Below are 23,424 nucleotides of genomic sequence, written 5' to 3' on the forward strand. Positions count from 1 at the left end.
CACTGCACCGCTGATCATTTAGAAAAACAAAATGGCCAAAACTTCTGTAGATTCTACAAAAACAATGTTTAGTGCTCCTTTTGATTGCTAGTCAATGGATTACTTACACACTATTCCTAAAGCTTTCTTGACACAAATGACATTGCTCATGTACAAAGATTTTTTTGGCAGGATATAAGGCACCATGAAAGTTGAAGCTGTTAAGCAAAGTCAGCAATTTTAAGATGCATAGAAAAAAATCAATGTTTGCTACATGGAAAAAAGACAAAATTGCTAGAGGAAATCTGTCAGTATGCTACAAAAGTATAACAGAAAATTAAAAGTAAACACACAACATTAGAAATTCCTTACAAAGTCAGAGTGGTGGCATGTTTCTCAAACTTCAGGACTTCATCCAGGAACTGGTAATTCTTGAACACTTCTGCATCAGCAAGTCTAATACAAAGAGGATTTCTTTTAGGGGTCAATTTACCCATTGATACAAGAAAGATTTACATATGCAAGTCCATTAGCATTAATGGGAGTTACCCACATAAATCCCCTTGCAATGATAGGAGGAAAGACCCCATAGTCTGCAAAGATCCAAGTTCTAATGATTACCTGTCAAATGGCCCTAAGCATCATCATCACCAGAAAAAGCAGACACAGCAGATTCTTGGTGGAAAATACTTCCCAGGAAAGAGTAACTGATTGCTGTCAGAGATCAGGCAATACAACACCAGGAAGGAAAAGTGGCATCAAATTGCAGGTTTGAATATTAAGGGTTAATCCCATTAACCAAAGTTAAAAAGAAAGTACTCATTAAAAAAGGAATTCAAACATATCAAAGCACTTATTAGAAAAAAGGTGTGAATATTGTATGAGCTCCAAGGTGCTTGAAGGATAATACAGCTACTTGTTTAAAAATTCAATTAACCTTATCTTTCTTTAACTTGATTTATTAATAATCCCACAGATAAATTGCTGGTTCTTAAAAAGTCATGTTATCTTTTGAATATGTCTTGTCTGACAAGCCTTAAAAACTACTTCAAATAAGCCTAACCCTCACTTTGTAGGCTTAAATCATTTAATTTGAGAACAAACCACAGTTCAATACATGATTTCCATATAATAAAAGAACATCAACAGTCTTGTCTATTCCTATTCCAAGTGAGCTATTGGGTGCTCAACTACCACAGGAAAAAAACAGTTAAGATTTCATTCACTATATGAAGAAGACATGAAAAGAGTTTTTAGGCAATCAATGTAGTATAAAATCATAGCTTATGACTTGTAAGTTGCACAGCCCTTGTTTTAGCTAAAAATCAAATGTGTAACATACAAACCTTTTACTTTACATTGACATGAATGCATGAAATATATTTATTAAGTAAATTTCTTGGGATGCACGTAAATTTTAATCACATCACAAATAGCAATGTGACAATAAACGGACATTAAACAGTTCGGCAAAACTTTAGAAGCTAGCAGTAAAGTGCTTTTCTTGCACAACTGAAAGAAAATACAGAAAGAAATGCACGTGCAAGCAAACCTTTAAATTTCAAACAACAAATGTTACTTTCTTGTAAACATAAAAGATGAAAACTCAAACATGATTCCTGTTACTGAAAGGCAAATAGAAACCAGGTTTTTGTCTGAGTTCCTTTACAGATTTGTAAATGTTAACTATAATTAACCTACATTCATGCTTTTTGATATATACATAGGAATGGTAGCTGAGAATGAAAAGGCAGGCAGACTATTTGTTACCATCTGTAATTAGCTGCTTAATTGCAAGCATACCAAGGATCACTATTATTTAGCAATCAAAATGGATTTCAACTACATTTTTTCTGAGGACTTTACAATTAACAGCATGATGCCTATAGTAAAAACAAATGTGACAGAATGCAAACATTAACACACATTTAATAAATGCAATCTGGATATTGTATTATGATGCACAACAGAAAATAGTGTTCTACATTGTGTTGGCTATGTTGTAAAAAAATAAATAAATCGACCTTTATGGCACAAAGCCATCTCCAAGGCAGGCACATTTACTGAAAAACTGTAGAAAATCCTAGCTGTATTAATAATTTCAGTCAATACCGGTCAATTATTCAGTCAATTATTTGATGGCATTATTTGTATTGATGTACAGTATTTAAAACATTACTATAATTTGCTGTATAATGATATAATCATATCTAAGCTTCGGTAGCAGTTTAAACTCTGACCATCATCAAAATTTGTTCACCGTGTATATGCATAGATATTGGTGAATTATACTGTATATATTTGACTTCAGGTAAATATTTAGATTTTTTGGTAAAACTTCCACCACTCAAATTTCAGTTTTTTGTAATTTAAAGCCCATATGTACTTATTTCTTTCTTTCGCTAGAGTGTAGAATTTCAAAATATTATTTAGAAGAGAGGTGAAAGCCTATTTACTATCATTAACCTTTTCAAGATTTTTCTAGTTTTGTAATTCTGTACACAAGCCAAGTTTATAAATACATTTACAAATTCTCTTGTATAAATATGCTTTATGATTTATCATTACAAAATGCATAATTTACAGCTATCTCACTACTTTTAGATGCATTATCTGGGATGAAGACAATTGTAATTATAACCAGTCCAACATTTTCCCTTCAAAACTATGGCCAAAAAAATTTATTTTAACTATTTAAATTGCAAACTCTTATGTATGTGCAAGTTTGGGGCCTTAATCTTGTTTAAACAAAATATTTACAGAGACTCAAAAACATGCTGTATTTCTGGTGGTTCTTAATTATGTAAGAATAATTTTAATTAATTTAAGTAAATTTAAGTAATTTTAAGTAATTATATTTTCTTCCTGACTAGACTGTAAAAGTCACTGGCAAATATAGATAAATTCTTGACACCAATCAAAAAAGGAGTGTATTAAATTTTTTTAATGTTTTAAGTACTAATATACATGGTTTCAATTGAGACCAATGTATTTATTATATACAGTTTATTTCTGCTTAATATGAATAATGAACCTATGACACCAATTTCAAAAACTAGTACAGAATATTTTTCATAAGCAAAGTAAATGTGATATTAGCTATTCTAAAAGCAGCCTTCAAATGAAGGACTTGTATCAGCAAATACAAAAGTTTATCTGCTTGAACACCCTAGAACTGTCAATAGTGTCTAATGTTCCCTCCTTATATGCAATTTAAAGGAGGGAAAGATTTTGGGGCAGATCCTCTGCTGGTGTAAATTGAAGTCAATATAGCTATTACAATTTACATCAGTGGATGATTTGTCCCGTTGCCAATTCTATTTAACTAACTCACAAGTTTTGTTGCTATTGATAATCTTCAAGTGTGTCTCTGTAAGGTGGAGGAATCATTACTAAAAAAACAAAGTCTTCTCAAGGAAATTAAAATCAGATTTGAAAATGAAATGTTTTATTTTATGATTCTGGATCCAGCTCTGATAACCTCCCTGTGACAGGTTGAGTATTACTCAATTATAAGCAGGCCCATCGAAATCAAATGAGGCTACTTAAAAAGTAAGATATTATTCATCCTAAGTAAGGAGATGGTATATAGTACATACAACTGCTTGTACTACTCCCCGCCCCCGACTAAGTCAAACTCTTCCACTGAGATGATAGTGATACTGGGTTCAATCTCAGTACATTCTATTCTTTATGATGTTCTTCTGAAACTTTACAGCTATCTCCATCACTGCTTTCCTTGGGCGAGGGCTCTGTTTTTATATTGGATGAACTACTGAATCCAGGGTCTTCTGGCTGAGCCCCATCTCCATCATAGATTATATCTTCTGGATTTGGTGGTGGTGGACAGAATTCTTCCTTAGGAAACATTTCTTGAAAAAGTGTCTCAGCCTATTCAAGGAAAACACAAAAAGTTAACTTTAGGTTGATGTTTAATATATTGCAGAAATATTTTACTGACATTTAAGATTAAAATTCTATCATTGCAACAAACTATAATGATCATTTGACAGTATTACTAAAACCAGATCAAAATCCGAAAGAAAACCGTGTGAAAAGACAGATTCTGTGGTTTTTAGTTTCTCAGCAATTGTTGGTGCATTCTACAGTATATTGCAAATGTAGCTTTCATTTACAAAATGTATGAATCTTTTTCCATTGAGAAGACACACCTGGTTCCAGCAAAGGTATGAACTTTACCGGCCCATTGGAGCCATTAAAATGTTAACATTTAATATAGATCATCTATCCCCCCAAATACCTCCTTTTTTAAATTAAAAACCGCAAAAAAATCATAGCTGTATTGCTTGCATGTAGGATTTACTACTGATGTTTTTCTCATTAAATGCATAGCTCGATATTAATTACTATTACTGTAAAATGTACTATTTTTGTTGACAAATGTATATGTAGTTTTGCATGATTTATTTTTATATTTTATCAAAACAGTTATAAATGCTTATATATCTATAAAATTTGTGTTTGTATGCATGTGTACCCAAACACACAGACCACCTCTCTGAAAAAGGTGTCTATATACATAATACATTATATTTTAATAAGAATAAAGTTGCTATAAGAAGTAACACAATGATTTCATTATTAAATAATTTATTCCAGACACTGTTAAGGTTCAGTAATTAAGTACTTAAAAGTGACAGTGTTAAGCTGTCGACTGTCACAATGATTGATGTTAAAAAAAATGCTTACTGTAGGAAGAATCAGGACACATGCTATAATAATGCATGGATTACAATAGTAAATACACTACATTCTGGGTAAGCATGCAACGGCAAAGGAACAGTAATTCCTGCAAATCATACATTTTGCATAGATTCAAGATCTCGGGGACCAGGGGCAAAATCCCAGATAGCCATAGCTATGCAAAAGGTATCATTACTTATTTTGTTATTCTATTTACATTGCTTTTCCCAAATTAAGCAATCTCCTTTTATAGGCCATTTAATGATTCTGATTTACAAGGAGAGCTAAGGAGTCTTACAGTTTGAGGATTATTGTTTCGATAACACCAAATGATATACACTGTACAGACAAACTGAAGACAAGTTCCCTGTCCCTAAGAGCTTACACTTTAAGGCAAGTGGATCTGGCACTAGCACAGTCCCACAGAAGTCAATGGGGCTCTACAAGAGCACAGGGTTCCACCTGAGTGCATCTCTTTGCAGGATCAGGGTCTAAATAAAATCTGGAATGCGATGAGATCTGTACTCTCCACTCCCACTTCCCACCTCCACCTGTGAAATTAGTGGTACTCAAGGGATTAGTGGTATTCAAGCTGGATTTTCAGCTTGGAAATGGAGACTTAAGGGGTCTATTTATTCACAGAACAGATACAGCATGGACAGCGGCAACAGAAGATTCCCCCACTCTCTCCTTTCAATATACCTCATCCTGATGTGTGTAGGTATCACTTCAAGAGATTAGAGGATAAACTTAGTTTCTGTGCCCATCTGATCACTGGCATTTGCACTGGCCAACAATGAGGTCAACCAGTACCAACTGCAGAGGTGGGTTTTGTGGTGGGGGTGCCTGTCCACTCAGGAACTGTTCTGAGATTAACAAGTCCACATTAACCAAAGAGCCTTTTAATGATGAACTTCACTCACCTCTGACCAGCAATGGATTTGAACTGAGATGAAGGATTCCATTACTAAGCTTCTAAGTGACACAGACTCATTTCGGTATCACTGTAAAATTCTGGTTTCCCTAATTTACATTTTTTCTCCTATTTCAAAACTGTTTTCCATTACAAATCAGGAATATAGCATGTCTAATACACAAATTCTATTTTACAATACAAACCATGCCTTTTCAATTTGAAAATCAGGCAAATTGATTTTTTGATTGGAAAAAAAATCCCAAACTCTGTATATCAAGTCTCAAAGGAAAATTTTAAAGATAAGGTAAGAAGACATTTTTAAAAAATCTCCAGCATTTCTATTTTAACCCACAGCAAATCAACAGTTACTCTGGTGACATTGCTATGATGAAGAAAATGTAATGGATTTTACATTTAAAGAAAAACACCAACTAAAACAGACCAACATTTGCAATGCATCTCCCTTTGATAGTCAGTATCAAATTAGCCAGCAAATACCCACTCCAAAACTTGGTCAGATAATTATGAGATTGAACATGGACAGCATTTCTCAGTATGCTATGTAGGACAGCATGACTTTGATTGTAATTGAACAATTTAATAGTACAGAGTGCTTTCAGGTTTACCAATTTAAAGTGAACCGTATTCAGTTAAATTATTATTGGTTATTCTGCATGATTTCAACAGCCTCTTCATTACAACACTTTGGTATTCACAGTAAGTAACTGATATAGTAAATAGTTTCTTTGATATTTAGTGGTTACAGGTAACAGCGTTCCAATCTGTAAATTTCTAAGTTAAGCACCATACACTATTGGGTAGAGAAACTACAGAGATATTGTAGTTTAACAACAATTACACTGTTTAAAAAAAAAATTAAAATGACAATGTACCGTATAGTATTTTTTTGTATTCTGGACATCTACCTTTAATAGCTTGCACAGAAGCTATATAATCCCTTTCTATTTAATAAAATGTATACAGAATCCTGTGGAACTAACAACAGGATGAAATACAAAATGACCAATAAATTTCATAAATCTCAATACTTCCAAATACCACCAGTTAATGGGGAAAAGGCATGCAGTGCCACAAACGTTGACAGGGTCTTTAGTGCATACTATTAACTTGAGATGAATAATATCTTACGCATTTTAAATACGGTGCAGGTATATTATACTAAATATGAAACCTTGGCTTCAACCACCACACTGACCTACTACACTATAATTCATCTATAAACAGTTTATGCTGTTGAACAAATAAATTTGGGAGCCGAATTCTGCCCTTGATTTAAACTCAGAGCTCCTGTTGTCTTTAGAGGGAGTTTCAAATAGCACTAATTCCTCTCTTTAGCCTTATCATAGAGGGAATTAAAATATCACATCAGATTAAAACCCAATATGATATACTAGAAAATTAACCAATTAAAATTTAGGTTAAATAGCCCATTTACTGGATTTTTTTGGCAGTAAAATCATCTGCAAAGAAACTGTGGTACTGTCAGTCATATAGAACATACTAGTAATTGTACAAAAATCAGACCACCACCATGCTAACATAGCATGTTCCCTACAGTAAATTTTCTAGCACTTTTGTCCTATGCAGTTTAAATGTATCCAAAGTGAGGGAACTTCTACCACATTCCTAGGAAGATTAATCCATAGCCTCATTTTCAAGAAGTTTGCCTTATGTTCAGGCTACATTTTCCTAGTCTTAGTTTAATCCCATTACTATTTCTAGTAACATCCCTATGTTTCATACTAAAATATTCCTCTCTCCCCTTGCTGTTTAAATTCTTTATGTATTTGTGAACTATGTTCCACTGAAAGCTAGTCATTGCTTAGGTCAACTAAATATATTATTTCCATAAATCAATCCTTCCAGCTCTTGATCATTTCTTTGGCTCTTCCTCTGAGCTCAAGCCAGTTTACAAATAGCTTTTCAGTGGTCACTTGCCCAGAAGAGAATACATACTTTTAGTTGCAGTCATTTCAGAGCCATATAGAGGAACTACAGCAACTTGAATTTTTAAATTTAAAGAACAGCAGTAGTTTCCAGTTACAGTAATATCACTCACATTGAAATGAAGTTGAGGGGAAAACAATGATGGTCCTAGAAAAGGTGGTGGATAATAGGGTGTGGACGGAATGGTGTGGACATGGTATACCACAGCTCATCACTGGGTAAAATGTGTAATATGCCCAAAATTAACTTTTAAATGTAATTTAAGCAGCTTTTAAGTGGAACTCAGTTTAAAATGGTAAAACAGTTTAAAATTCCCTTTTAAACAAGTCATTTACAATGTAACAGTGCTACCCTAATGTTTTGCACTATTTCTCTCTGCATAATCCGTTATCCTCATAGTATATCCTCTTGGGAAGCAAAATATTGCCTTGTAAAACAAAGTGAAGGATACTATTAGCCCTTAATTATACTGTTCTGACACTAAAGTTCAGGCTGTGTCAGCCATTCCATTATAAAACCGTATTTTAAGGGTTTATATTTGGCCATAAAAAACTGCAGCTGGATAAAAGTTTTCCACTCATGTTCTCTGGCCAGAGCCACTTAAAAAAACAACTTTTAAAAAAATACTAGATTCACTTAACATTATGTAGGTGTAAAAACCGTTCGTGTGTGCTAGCACTGAAAGCACTCATATCATGGTGATAAGTGCAGTATATAGGTCTAAACTGCCAACCTATCTTACTAGGGTGGATTCTTGAAGGGAACAGCAAAGAGGAGACACCTTTGAGGGTCTTTTTTGGGGTGAGGCAGGGCCTGGACACCAAGATGATCCATTCTTCCTCTGCTGCACAGTAGTAAGGAGAGCAGGCAAAGAGGAGCTAGGTGATATAGCAGTACTTGAGGGGCATCCTACCTGCAGCCTGGATGATTGGGCTGCTGTTTATTCCACCCATAGTTAAGGTTATTTCCACACCTCTCTGCTGCTCTGATAGGCAAATTTAGATTTGCCTAGTAACTTTTTTTTTTTTTAAATCTTCTCCAAAGCACTGCGAGGTCATGTCTTCAGCTGAGCATTGGTGTCATATCTTTTCATAAAGCAAACAGAAGTTACATAACTACATCCATTGTACTTTGAAAATTTACTCTACAGTGTGAATTCTACTTTTAATTTTTTCTGGCTTTTCTTGGTTAGTGCTGCTCTCTTCTCTACAAAGACATCAGAATTCACCTTATTCTCTTTATTCCCATTGCCAAAAAAATTGCCTGTTCCCTGGTTATTTCCCTATGTGATTAAATCTATCCTGTGTTCTTTCGTCTTCCCATCTTTCACCTGTAATATAGCCAAAAATCTTGATACAAGGATCATCCTTTTCAGTTATGTCTGCTTTCTTGATTCTCTAGCTTCCCTTCCCCACCCCCATTAAGTTTAAACTTTCCCTCTATTATCAAATGACACTATAGCTCTGTCCATGTCTAAATTATGCCCCTATCTTCTGTTATAACCCAGTGTTCCACCACAGTGTCTTCTAATGATCCCTTTCTTTTTCTCCCACTCCCACTTTCAAGTCTTCCATATTCATAGAATATCAAGGTTGGAAGGGACCTCAGGAGGTATACCTATCTATCTCATAGAACTGGAAGGGACCCCGAAAGGTCATTGAGTCCAGCCTCCTGCCTTCACTAGCAGGACCAAATACTGATTTTTTGCCCCTGATCCCTAAGTGGTCCCCTCAAGGATTGAACTCACAACCCTGGGTTTAGCAGGCCAATGCTCAAACCACTGAGCTACCCCATCCCCCTTATTATTGCAGCTTATTAGCTGGCTTCTCTATGAGCCCCAAATTTTCAACAACTTCTCTTCCAAAAAATTTCTTAACAGTCACCAGTTCTATGAAGCACATTACAGCTATATTGTCAGTGCACTCTGTTTGTTGTTTTATAATGTATTGTTTTATACCCAGCACCAGCTGAGGCCTTTAAACTGAAAGCTCTTCAACCACAAAACTGAAAAATATGAGTTCCCTTACCTGTTTGACAGCATAGTCATTTCCTAATGCACAATCTGGCCCAGAACAGACATAGACGTTTGAGGGTAAACAGTCATATGAATTCCTGTCAATGCCTGAAGAATCTCTCATGTTGAAGTATACTGCCCATAGGACTCTGGGCTTTTCCAGTCCTCCTCCATTTTCGGACTCTAAATGGCAAGAAATGTTTTCAGTGACCAGCATTCAAATATAATAAGAGACCTGTATAACTCAACATAATAAAACAGTCAATTCAGTTATTAGCATGAAATTACTGTAATAGAGTGTAAATATATACATTTTAAAAGGCACTAAAGCATACTGATAGTGCTTTTAATACATTCTTCTTATTATAAGGTTTCAAGAAAGGAATTTTCTAATTAGCCACTTAACATTTTAAATCTTGCTGGATTACTACAATTTTTAACTTTTGAATAAATTTTTTTGTTAAAGTAAAAAAATTCAAGTTAATTTGAATCCAACATGCCTTATACTGCTCCTGATTGACCCCAGAAGAGTCCTCTTACAGTATGTGCTAAACTGACCACTTCATTCTGCAGTTGCTGATTTTAAAGTTCAATACATTTCCCAACCCTTTTCACTAATTGGTGTTACCCTCAGTGCTCCCTTTTTAATTTCAAGAGCAAATCACATTAAATGTTTTTCCATGACTTGTTTAGAAAAGGGCTTCTCTGCAGGGGGGAAAAAAAAGTGTGGTTATGGACTGTACATTCTCCTATGCCTAAAAACCAAAAGCCAAATTTTACATTGATATGACATTGTACATCACAAGACAGGTGTAAGTGGTAAAACAGTCGACCTATCCACCCCCTTATTTCATCTTACCTTATACCCACCTCTTAGTTGCTTTTTCTGTTTCACTTCCCTTTTCCATCCCTTCAGTATGTATGACAGTTACACTTGTTTTGTACATCAACCAAATGCCAAATAAATGCAAATTACATTGCTTTTCCATTTAGACCTATGTCTTTATCAGTTGGTCAAAACAATATCACTGTTGAGTTTCATCCAGAGATTTACATAGGAAATATACATGCTTGTAGAAGCTCTGAATTTGGCTCCCAAGTACCTTTTCACCTTACCCCATTTGTTTCCACTCTCATTCCCCTGGTCAGCATGGAATTTGTTCCTGAATACAGGTATGACATGTCAACCTGCTGCTATCAAGCAACAGGGTGAGATTTTTAGAAGGGACCTACAGAAATAAGGTGCCTAACTCCCAATGCAAACGGGAGTTCTTATGAAAGAATTGGCAACAAATACAGAAAATAAACTACAACAACCACGGATAACAGAGAACAACAAAAATAATAAATTACTCCAATTCAGATAGCTTAGTCATTCTATTTTGTCTTTTTTGTTGTGTCGTTGTTAAATGGAAATCAAAGGTGAATTTATCTATTTATCTCTGCTTATCAAAGAGTGCACGTTATTCTTAATGCATGGGAAACCACCAATTTCTATTTCTTCCTCATTTACTATCTGTCTCTTCTTCCTGTTACTCAGTATATTGTTTGTCAACCTGCACAAAACCAGCAACATCTCTTAGAAGACGATAGTGCAGCAAGGCAAAAGCAGAATGTACAATACTGATACTGAGATTTTTAGATGTTATTTTATTTGGCAAATTCATTCTGTCCCTTTTTGGTATTCTATATTGTCTATAATAAATGCTGCCAGCATTATCATCCTGCATAAAACTTTACGCCTTGTAAAATCTGTTAGATTTATTCTTTTTCAAAGAACCAACTGTCCTGCCAGATAATGCTGACATTCAGAAATATATAAGCAACATAGTACTGTAAACAAAACAGCAAGAACACAAGGATAAATCTAGATCATTCCATCAGCATCTATTTTTTATGACTATCAAACAATTTATTTTAAAAAATAGCTGTTAACCCTACTGAATAATTTGAAAACAAATTAAATCCATCAGCCTGTGAAAGCATGAACCTTAATACAGAATAAGATGCACTTTAATATATTAAAAAGTTCATACTGCTCATAAAAGTTACTTCTTCCTCATTTAGGCAGGAAAATAAATGAAGTCCTCTTCTCCAGGTGACTTTCCCTCTCTGACCTGTCATGGGCCAGTGCTCACTTTATCTAGTGATTCATTTTCAATAACTCCAACAGTATTTGTTCTGACATTTTAATTAAAATACGACCACTACCTCATCCTGATGATAAAAAGGCCTATGTGTCAGTGAAAACTAGCTTTTCAGTGCCTCAGTGCACCTGAGGACCCCTTCTGATCTGAGTTCTTATAGAAAAATTTCAGTCAGGTTCTAAATAATATTTCACTTCAAAACTGGATCACTTTAAACATTAAGATTAATGTAAAAAAAGACACTGAACTGCAAGCTAATCATTTATTTACCATTTGATACTCTAAGAGGCATACAACACTGCTTTTTAAAATGCAAGCTACAGATTATATGTTTAAGCCTCGATCTCTAGTATACAGCTTTGTGGGCTTTAACTGAATGAGCACATTAGTAATGAAATATCTGAATGAAAGAAATAAAACACACCGGTAACTCCCTATTTTACAAACTTGTATTTACAACCCTCCCTTTTTTTGTCCAAAATCTGTCTTCCAAAGTCCAATAGGTAGGTAATTGCATTTTCCTCAAATTTTACAAAAACCTGATTTTTCAATTTTTGCTGTTCCCCTTTTGTAAAAATGAGATTTGCCTGTACTGTAAACTGAAAAGAAAGAAAAGAATATTTTTTGAAGATATATGTGCTACTCAAACCAAATCAGACCTTCTGATGAAGGAAATAATAGCTTTTCCACTTTTTATTATCAAAAAGAAACAGTTTATCAACAAGCCCTGAAGCTACAAAAGAGAATTAAGAAAAGGGGAAAAGAGAAGAAACAGGAAAAGAGTGAAAAGTTAAATATCAACTATTCACAAAACATGGTAAATAGGCTGTGAATCCTTAGCTATACAGTGATCATTTTGCAAGTTAGTAGGTTATCAGCAATGATTATTAGAATGATCTACACTAGTCAGTATGTGTGTTTGGTCGCAAAGTAATACTCCAATTGACAAAAAAAGTTCCAGTGTTTTGCTATGAGAAAGCAATTCACTATAGTTGAGTATGAGTACTCCAACGTTAAAAAAAGCTTTATTCGTTCAGAACACAGCAACCACCAAGAGTACCTTACCCTGCTACTCCACCTTCTACACTGCTTCCACACAAAATACAAGGTTACATTCAAAATTCTGGTATTGATTTTTGAGGACCTTTGATGAACTGGCTTAAGATACCTCAGAGATCAATCCTCTCCTTCAAACAACCGCATTCTTCAACAGCTACATTCCCCAGACACTATGAAGCTGTCCATGTCAAGGGCGAAGCTCATGAAAACATCTGCCAGGGTTTTCTCAGAAATAGGGACAAGGCTTTGGGACTCATTACTGGGAATAAGGCCTGGTCTACACTACGAGTTTAGGGCGACTTTAGCAGCGTTAAATCAAATTAAGCCTGGACACGTTCACACGACGAAGCCCTTTCTTTCGACTTAAAGGGCCCTTTAAACCGGTTTCTTTACTCCACCTCTGACGAGGGGATTAGCGATAAAATCGGCCTCAGCGGGTCGGAATTGGGGTAGTGTGGATGGAATTCAACATTATTGGCCTCCGGGAGCTATCCCACAGTGCTTCATTGTGACCACTCTGGACAGCACTCTCAACTCAGATGCACTGACCAGGTAGACAGGAAAAGCCCCGCGAACGTTTGAATTTCATTTCCTGTTTGCCCAGCGTGGAGAGCACAGGTGACCACGCAGAGCTCATCAGCACAGGTAACCGTGATGGAGTCCCAGGATCGCAAAAGAGCTCCATCATGGACCGAACAGGAGGTACAGGATCTGCTCGCCATATGGGGAGATGAATCAGTGCTAGCTGAACTCCGAAACAGTAAAAGAAATGGCAAAATATTAGAAAAGGTCTCCAAGGCCATGAAGGACAGAGGCCATAACAGGGATGAACAGCAGTGCCGCCTGAAAATTAAGGAGCTAAAGCAGGCCTACCACAAAGCCAGAAAGGCAAACGGAAGGTCCGGGGCACAGCCGCAAACATGCCGCTTCTACGCGGAGCTGCATGCCATGCTAGGGGGTGCAGCCACCACTACCCCAACCGTGTGCTATGACTCCTTCACTGGAGAAACACACAGGGAAGAGGGTTCGGGGTACGAGGAAGAGGAGGAAGAAGATAATGTGGATAGCTCACAGCAGCAAGGAAGCGGAGAAACTGGTTTCCCCAACAGCCAGGATATGTTCATCACCCTGGACCTGGAGCCAGTAACCCCCGAACTCACCCAAGGCGTGCTCCCAGACCCTGAGGGCACACCAGGGATCTCTGGTGAGTGTACCTTTGTAAATATTACACATAGTTTGAAAGCAAGCGTATTTAATGATTAATGATTAATTTGCTCTGGCAATCGTGGCCAGTACAGCTACTGGAAAAGTCTGTTAACGTGTATGGGGATGGAGCGGAAATCCTCCAGGGACATCACCAGAAAGCTCTCCTTGTACTCCCAAAGCCTTTGCAAAAGGTTTCTGGGGAGGGTGCCTTATCCCGTCCGCCATGGTAGGACACTTTACCACGCCAGGCCAGTAGCACGTAGTCTGGAATCATTGCATAACAAAGCATGGCAGCGTATGGTCCCAGTGTTTGCTGGCATGCAGACAACATCCATTCCTTATCGCTCTTTGTTATCCTCAGGAGAGTGATATAATTCACGGTCACCTGATTGAAATGGGGTGATTTTATTAAGGGGACATTCAGAGGTGCCCGTTCCTGCTCGGCTGAACAGAAATGTTCCCCGCTGTTAGCCACGCAGGGGGGTTGGGATGGGATGAAGTGATCATCCCAGAGAATTGGGTGTTGGGGGGCGGAGGGGGCTTAGTTGGGTTTGGGCTGCATGTTAACCCGGGAACCACAGCCCCTCCTTTTACATTGCAAACCCATTTTAAATGGCCAACCCAATGGGTGCTTGCTATGGGAAATGAGGGCGCTACTGTTTGAAACCATTCCCACATGTTAAGAAGGTGAAAAAAGCCAAAAGACTGTAGCTTATCATGGCTGCCTGCAAGCCGAAATCTGTTGCCTGGCACTGCGTGAGTGATCTCTCACACCAAACCGGCAGGCCCTCAATATAAGAGGAAAAATGCAACCTTGTAACGAAAGCACATGTGCTGTGTAATGTGAACAGCAAAATTTAACATGAAAGAGTGTACCCATTGTTCTCTAAAATGTGTCTTTTTTAACCACCTCTCCCTTCTCCTCCACCAGCTGCAAATGTTTCTCCTTCGCAGAGGCTAGCGAAGATTAGAAGGAGAAAACGGCGGACTCGGGATGACATGTTCACGGAGCTCCAGATGTCCTCCCACGCTGAAAAAGCACAGCAGAATGCGTGGAGGCAGTCAATGTCAGACTACAGAAAAGCACAGTATGAACGAGAGGAGAGGTGGCGGGCTGAATCGCAGGATGAACAGAGTAAGTGGCGGGCTGAAGAGGATAGGTGGTGTCAGCTTGCAGACAGAAGGCAAGAGTCGATGTTCCAGCTGCTGGAGCATCAAACTGATATGCTCCAGCATATGGTTGAGCTGCAGGAAAGGCAGCAGGAGCAGAGACCGCCGCTACAGCCCCTGTGTAATCAACAGCCCTTCTCCCCAAGTTCCATAGCCTCCTCACCCAGACGCCCAAGAACACTCCACCCCAGATGATTGCCCAAGCAACAGAAGGCTGGCCTTCAATAAGAGTTAAAGTTTTAAACTACAGTGTGTCCTTTTCCTTCCCTCCTCCCCCACTCATCCCGGGCTACCTTGGCAATTATCCCCCTAGTTGTGTGCTGAATTAATAAAGAATGCATGAATGTGAAGTAACAATGACTTTATTGCCTCTGCAAGCGGTGCTCGAAGGGGGAGGGGAGGGTGGGGTTTTTGGTTTACAGGGAAGTAGAGAGTTGGAGGGTGGGGCGGTGGGTTCATCAAGGAGAAACAAACAGAAGTTTCACACCGTAGCCTGGCCAGTCACAAAACTCGATTTCAAAGCTTCTCTGATGCGCACTGCGCCCTGCTGTGCTCTTCTAACCGCCCTGGTGTCTGGCTGCGCGTAATCAGCAGCCAGGCGATGTGCCTCAACCTCCCACCCCACCATAAACGTCTCCCCCTTACTCTCACAGATATTCTGGAGCGCACAGCAAGCAGCCATAACAAATGGGGATATTTTTTTCGCTGAGGTCTGAGTGAGTCAGTAAGCTGCGCCAGTGCGCTTTTAAACGTCCAAATGCACATTCCACCACCATTCGGCACTTGCTCAGCCTGTAGTTGAACGGGTCCTGACTACTATCCAGGCTGCCTGTGTACGGCTTCATGAGCCATGGCATTAAGGGGTAGGCTGGGTCCCCAAGGATCACGATAGGCATTTCAACATCCCCAACGGTTATTTTCTGGTCCGGGAAGAAAGTCCCTTCCTCCAGCTTTCGAAACAGAGCAGAGTGCCTGAAGACGCGAGCATCATGTACCTTTCCCGGCCATCCCACGTTGATGTTGGTGAAATGTCCCTTGTGATCCACCAGGGCTTGCAGCAGCATTGAAAAGTACCCCTTGCCGTTTATGTAGTTGGTGGCTTGGTGCTCCGGTGACAAAATAGGGATATGGGTTCCGTCTATCGCGCCACCACAGTTTGGGAACCCCATTTCAGGAAAACCATCCACTATGGCCTGCACGTTTCCCAGAGTCACTACCCTTGATATCACCAGGTCTTTCATTGCCCTGGCAAATTGGATCACAGCAGCCCCCACCGTAGATTTGCCCACTCCAAATTGATTCCCGACTGACCGGTAGCTGTCTGGCGTTGCAAGCTTCCACAGGGCTATCGCCACTCGCTTCTCAACTGTGAGGGCTGCTCTCATCCTGGTATCCTGGCGTTTCAGGGCAGGGGAAAGCAAGTCACAAAGTTCCATGAAAGTGCCCTTACGCATGCGAAAGTTTCGCAGCCACTGGGAATCGTCCCATACCTGCAGCACGATGCAGTCCCACCAGTCTGTGCTTGTTTCCCGGGCCCAGAATTGGCATCCCACGGCATGAACCTGCCCCAGTAACACCATGATTTGCACATTGCTGGGGCCTGTACTTTGTGAGAGGTCTATGTCCATGTCAATTTCCTCATCACTCTCGTCGCCGCGCTGCAATCGCCTCCTCGGCTGGTCCTGGTTTTGCTTTGGCATGTCCTGGCTCTGCATATACTCCAGGACAATACGCGTGGTGTTCATAGTGCTCATAATTGCCGTGGTGATCTGAGTGGGCTCCATGATCCCAGTGCTATGGCATCTGGTCTGAAAAAAGGCGCGAAACTAGTATCTGATGGACGGAGGGAGGGAGCGAGGGGCGAGTGACGACATGGCGTACAGGTACAGGGAATTAAAATCAACAAAGGTGGCTGTGCATCAGGGAGAAACACAAACAACTGTCACACAGAATGGCCCCCTCCAAAGATTAAACTCAAAACCCTGGGTTTAGCAGGCCGTTGATTTCACGGAGGGAGGGGGAAGCAAATGAATACAGAACAAATCTATTTTTTACATCTTAAGCTGGCAGACGACGGTGCAGCATGACTGATAGCCCTCGGCATCTTCTGGGTGCTTGGCAGAAAATACTGGGCGCTTGGCAGAAAATAGCATACTACGACTGATAGCCATCATCGTCGAGACTGCCCAGGTGCCCATGATTGACAGCCACTGCAGTACGATGACGACGGATACCAGTCGTAATATACCATCTTCTACCAAAAGGCAAGGGGCTGCTGTTGTGTGCAATGCAGCCCCACGTCTGCCAGCCCCACGTCTGCCAGCACCCAGATTGCCGATGAAGGCTACCAGTCATACTGCACCGTCTACTGCCAAAAGGCAATTAGCTGCTGCGTAGCAATGCAGTACCACGTCTGCCGTCACCCAGAGGACATATGGTGATGGTGAGCTGAGCTGAGCGGGCTCCATGCTTGGCGTGGTATGTTGTCTGCATAGGTAACCCAGGTAAAAAGGCGCAAATCGACTGTCTGCCGTTGCTCTGACGGAGGGGGAGGTGCCTGACGACACGTACCCAGAAGCCCCCGCGACACTGTTTTGCATCATTCAGGCATTGGGATCTCAACCCAGAATTCCACTGGGCGGCGGAGACTGCGGAAACTGTGGGATAGCTACCCATAGTGCAACGCTCCATAAGTCTACGCTAGCCTCGGTACTGTGGATACGGTCCGCCGACTTCATGCACTTAGAGCATTTTATGTGGGGACACACACAATCGGCTGTATACAAGTGATTTCTATAAAACTGGCTTCTATAAATTCGACCTAATTTCGTAGTGTAGACATACCCTAAGAGTGATTAGAAATCTCATTATCTTCAGGATGAAGTGTACAATTCACTTCAACTTAGAATTTGCACAACTGCAGTTACAAACAGCAAACAAGAGGAGAAGTGGAGGAAAAAGATGAAGACGAGAAAGACGAGAAGCAATGTAAGAGTAGTCATAAGAGAAAGGAAAAGAACACCATAAAAAAAGCACACAGCCCTGACTGCTCTGGGGAATCAGACTGGAAAAGTAAATCATCAGCCTATTGGGATTTTATTTTATCTTGGGAGTGCCAATACTAAAATGATGGGCAGCAGTATAAGAAATAAGAAAGAATAAGAAAAAGATGGGATACAAGTAATGCATTGGAAATTGCACTGATGTTTCAGCAGTAGTGTCTGTAAGTTCTTTTGAACAAACCTTTCCCATGCAAGGAAACATTTGTTAGAAATGAAAACACCAGAAAATGCTTTCAGGCCTCCCATGGTTTCTTCAATGCTGGACATTTATAGCCAAGATCTTGCTCTGCTCCTTCAGAACTGTTGGACCTAAACAATGTCTGAAGGTATACCCAAGACCATTACATCATAGTCAAGGAAAGAGATAAGTGACCTTTATCTAATTATGTTCTCTCACTCTTTTTAAAAATATTTTGAATCCATTCCTTTACTTTAGAACATGGATACCCAAACAGCCGACCAAGCGGAGATCACTCTTGTTTTCATCTTGATAGTGGATTCAGATGTTCAGTAGAAGAAATGTTAAAATTCAGAAGGTAAACATATTTGTAATTTTTTTTCATAATACTTTTCAACTATTTTTCTTACCTCTCTCTGCTTCAGCATTTAGGGAGAACAGCTTCTGTACAACAGGCTCTAAATCTTCTTTAGCAGTTTTAGTTGATGAGCAGGTAAAATGAACCAAGTCTGTTGGAGGGGGAAACACAGATTGATTATGATTCTTACCACTCCCTTACATACAAATATTGATTACAACTTTAAAAAATAAAAAAGAACACCAGCGCCAAGAAATGATTTCTCTAAACAGATGTCACTTCTCTCAACTAAGAGAAGAGCTGCATTTCCGGAGCAGAGAAGTTCAGTTTAGGAAGAGTAATGATAAATTTCTGAGAAAGATCCCCAAACATAAAGTGAAACTTTTTTGGGGGGGGCGGTAGACTCTCTTTTTATAAACATTACTGGAACCAGTAACTCTGCTATCCACATCTGACTCTTACAGTGCAAAAATTTAGCTTTCTCCAATTCTTACAGAGCAAGTCAATTAAACATTTAATATCTGCTTTTTAAACTTAAATTATACATAATATAAAAATCTACCTTAAAAACAAATCCACAACAGTACATTTCCTTTTCTAGATCTTTATGAATATTTTCAATCTCTTCATTCAGACACATTGGTATTTGTACCTGAGAGTCTAACTTCCAATTTCCTTCTTTTCCTAAACTTAATAAAATAGCCTACAAAGTGCCTGCAAAACCTCAAAAGGAGTTCAGAGAGTGAATGTATTTTCAAGCAATTTAATCCAAAGTCTAAGGCAATGTTTCCAGTCAATACTGTACTTAAAAATATCGGATCATTTACTTAAAGCAATACCGAGATAGCAGTTCACTATGAAGGTATACGTGTAGCTCAGTCACATGTTGAACAAAGAGGTGTGACTACAATCATTAGCACAGCATTGCCTGTAATAGGTTTAACTTGCCTCTTGAGTAACAGTCTTACTAGCATGAGTGGAAGTTGCAAACAACTATTTCAATATAGTTCTGATATAATAGTTCAATATCCAGAGTTTTGTCTGTAGCAACATGCAGTGAGGTTTGGAGGGAGGAGCACAGGCTGCAGGAAGAAAGAGCTTGGAAGAGGCACCAGACAAATCAGTCTGAATAGAAAGCTAGAACTCTACCAGAAGTTGCAGCACCTTTATAAACTATCCTCTCTAAAAAAAGACCACTTTAGTTTTATAATCTTGGAGTCCTTTCAAATTATTATTATCTAGCACATGAAACACTGTCCATTCCAGAAGAAGCCAATATTAATTTTAGGGCCAAATTCCCCTGTCAGATTATGTGTCATCTGTGCACTGTAATCTGTCCTGTTTACATTCACAGATCTCATGTTAATGTCAATAAGTTTTCTGTGTATATTGGGAGAGCAGAATATCATTTGAGATCCATGGGTAGATACAGAGAAGAGATTTTACACTTACAGAAAAGGCTTCCAATATCAGGATATGACCATGTTAAAAAAAGCAGCAACAAGAAAAAGTGATGCATATACTTGGCACAATGTCAGCTATGGTGTCTCTCCAGACAGCTTGTAAAAGTGGAGGATGGAACAGAACATGCGTCTGAAACTTACTGAAACTTACAGTAAAAAGATCCATGTCAGAGTTTTCAACTTTTAGAGTCATTGATGTCAACAAAAATATATTCACAACCCAATAATTTTGAACCAGATTTTCAGAAGAGTTCAGAGACCCCAACAGGTTCTATTTAGGTATCTAAATAAGGTCCTGTATAAACTATTGCATCAGGTTATATCTGAAAACACTTGCTAGCCAACATTTTAAACACGCCCTACTTCCCCTTGTCCATGGCTTCAATGACTGCTTTGTCCCTATGCTTCCCAAAGAGATTACCAACAGAATATTTGGGAAGGATGTCATCAGATGTCAGTCTGCAAGTCCAAATTCCACAGACGGAGCTGCAGTCCCTCCAGGATTGAACAGCAAATCTTAGTCAGGTGAGAGTCCTGAAAGATACTGCTAGGGAAATTCTATTTTAAAGTAGATTTTATATAGGTTTTTGTTTGATTTTGTACTCCTAATGCCCCCCCCCACCATTGAGAACAGCCACGCAAAAGACATTGCAGACAATACTCTCAGTGCTGAGGTGACTATCCAAGTTTTGTCTCAGTGAAGATGCTATTCTCTTGTCTGTGAGGTCACCACCCTTTTTGTTTTTTTAAAAGCACAAGAGCATGTGAAATGAGATCTCCTCCATCTTCTTTGATTCCCATCTGTAAGCTCAATGGCAACAATGGGGCTGAATAAAGTCTGTCTGTCTTGTACCAGCTTCATTCATCTTTAAACCTTTTTGATCTATGTCATTATTTACTGTATCTATCCAAAACATCCCTGTATTCCTGTTTTTAGTTCCTTGCACAGTGGCATGTGTTGCTATGTATGGTATCCTTTCCAGGTTCAGTTTTGACATGTCTCCAAACCATCACAGACGTCTTTCTTTAATTTTCAATGACAGTGTTAATTCTTGCCCTAGACTTTTTCTGATCTCTTCAATTTTTATTTTCTGCAATCTTGAAACTCTCAGTATTCCACTGAGCCAGTTCATTTCTGCAATCAAAACCTTTTGTTCATTGGCTGTCTTCATAACTCCAGCATTCCAACCTGAAAAACAGGACCAGCATGAAAGTTGTCTCATCTGTGTTAACTTTTGTTTTTATGAAATGTCTTTTAGCCTTCCAGATCTTGCAGACTTTTCTGAATGCAGCAGCAATAAGTCTGAATCTTCTTTTTATATCTTCACAATTCTCATTCTTCGATAACAGTCCTGCAAGGTACACAATTTTTTCCACTTGTTCTAATTTTTTGTCAGTTTGATTTTACCTCTCTTTTCTTCCAGTTGCCATAATTTTTGTCTTCTACATGCAGCTTTTCAATCAATTTTTCTGCTTTCCCAGTCTGCATTGTCACTTATTCTCTGTAAATCCTCCTTATTCAATGGTGTGATGTCAAAATCATCTGCGAATCTAAGGTTGTGTTAGGATAGTGCACATAACATGAGTCTTCTTGTTTCATCTCAGTGCCACAGCCATTACTGCTTCCAGTACCAAGCTGAACAAATCTGGTGACAGAATGCATCCCTGTCTCACTCATATGCTCATTCTGAATCATTCCATCAGCTGTCTACTCTCATTGTACTTATTGACTTGCTGTAGATTTTTTCTTATCAGCTTTGTCAATTTTTCGGGGACACCATACATTCTCATAACTTGCCATAACCTTTGTGCCAAATGCTATCAAAAGCCCGTTTGAAAATTTATAAGTCAATTCAAGTTTAATTCTGAGGTTTGAGAAGGAGTGTTACTAGGGAAACAACAAGGACAGAGGCTGATGTCATGTATCCTGCACACTTCGTAAGTGATTTTGGGCTATGGAGAGGACTTACAGATCAGAGAGAGGCATCCTTATACGGCACTGGTGGAATTTAGATTATAAGTAATTCAGTGCAACTCAAATTTTCACAAATTTGAGGTGCCACATATCAGGGTACAATCCAGACAAGTGAGGAGCTATGTCATCACCTGCCCTGCAACCTTGGGTGCTTCACAATGTTTTGCATGCTGATCACATCCAGGGCCGCCGAGAGCGGGTTCGGGCCCAAGTGAAAATTTTTTTTCGGGCCCTCCAGCAAGGGCGGACCAGCTAAACAGGGCCAAGAGAGGGAAGCCGGGCCCCGGACCCCCTTCCGGACCACCGGGCTCTGGTAATTTGTACTGGCTCCCCCCGCCCCCTCTCGTCGGCCTTCACATCCTGAGTGTCTGTGGATAGTTGCAGCCCTGGTCCAGCAGCTCTGACCCCAGCAGCCTGTCAGCAGCACACTAGTCACACTCTGACTTCCATCAGCTTTGGTAACCACTTGCAGGGTGACTCCCACACACTCCCAGTGCTGAATTTTCCCCAAAACATGTGTTCTGCACTATCCTGCCCTCTCATTGAAAGTTCAGATATTAAAGGTCCATTGCCCATGTAAAGGGTCAATAATCAACGGTTTGCTATTTTAATTGGAGTTACCGAAACAGTTCAGTTTAAACACAAACACTTGATTAGTTTAGATTAAAAATAAAACTAGTTTATTAAAATCTATCTCTAAGTATTTAAAGTGACTAGAAGCATAAGGTATTAAAGGTAGGAATGGTTACAAGAAAAATAAATATAAAACAATTCCTAGTAGCTAAACCTTCACAAGTTAGGCTTGGTTCAAGGTAAAATCTTGATCACAGGTTCCCAACAACATAGCTGACCAACTTGGGAGGGATAGCTCAGTGGTTTGAGCACTGGCCTGCTAAACCCAGGGTTGTGAGCTCAATCCTTGAGGGGGCCATTTAGGGAACTTGTGTAAAAATCTGTCTTGGGATTAGTCCTGCCCTGAGCAGGGGATTGGACTAGATGACCTCCCTGAGGTCCCTTCCAACCTTGATATTCTATGATTCTCAGGTTAGGATCTCCCCATAGAGTCAAAGGGCTAGTTCCTAAACGGTAAAGGCGACGACATGGAGTCAGGTGGTGAAGGACACTCCTTGTTCTCTTTTCTCACTTATTGTTTGCTGAAATGCGTATGTGCTTTGTCTCCTGCCATCTCTTCTCCCTGCTGTCTCAAGGACCTGTTTACTACTTG

General features: G+C 39.2%; 1 protein-coding gene across 1 annotated transcript in view; it reads right to left on the reverse strand.

The window, feature by feature from the left end:
* Positions 1–1,344: 1,344 nt before the first annotated feature.
* CHM (CHM Rab escort protein) overlaps positions 1,345–23,424 on the reverse strand; it is a 153,391-nt gene continuing 131,311 nt past the window's right edge. Inside the window, exons 13-15 of the mRNA XM_034781536.1 lie at positions 18,814–18,912; positions 9,595–9,764; positions 1,345–3,870 (exon numbers count right to left, since the gene is read on the reverse strand). Of these exons, the coding sequence (XP_034637427.1) occupies positions 3,664–3,870; positions 9,595–9,764; positions 18,814–18,912 (476 nt within the window). The 3' untranslated portion in view covers positions 1,345–3,663. The remainder of the gene's footprint in view (positions 3,871–9,594; positions 9,765–18,813; positions 18,913–23,424) is intronic.

Source organism: Trachemys scripta, chromosome 9 (assembly GCF_013100865.1).
Source record: "Trachemys scripta elegans isolate TJP31775 chromosome 9, CAS_Tse_1.0, whole genome shotgun sequence".
Lineage (NCBI taxonomy): Eukaryota > Metazoa > Chordata > Testudines > Emydidae > Trachemys > Trachemys scripta.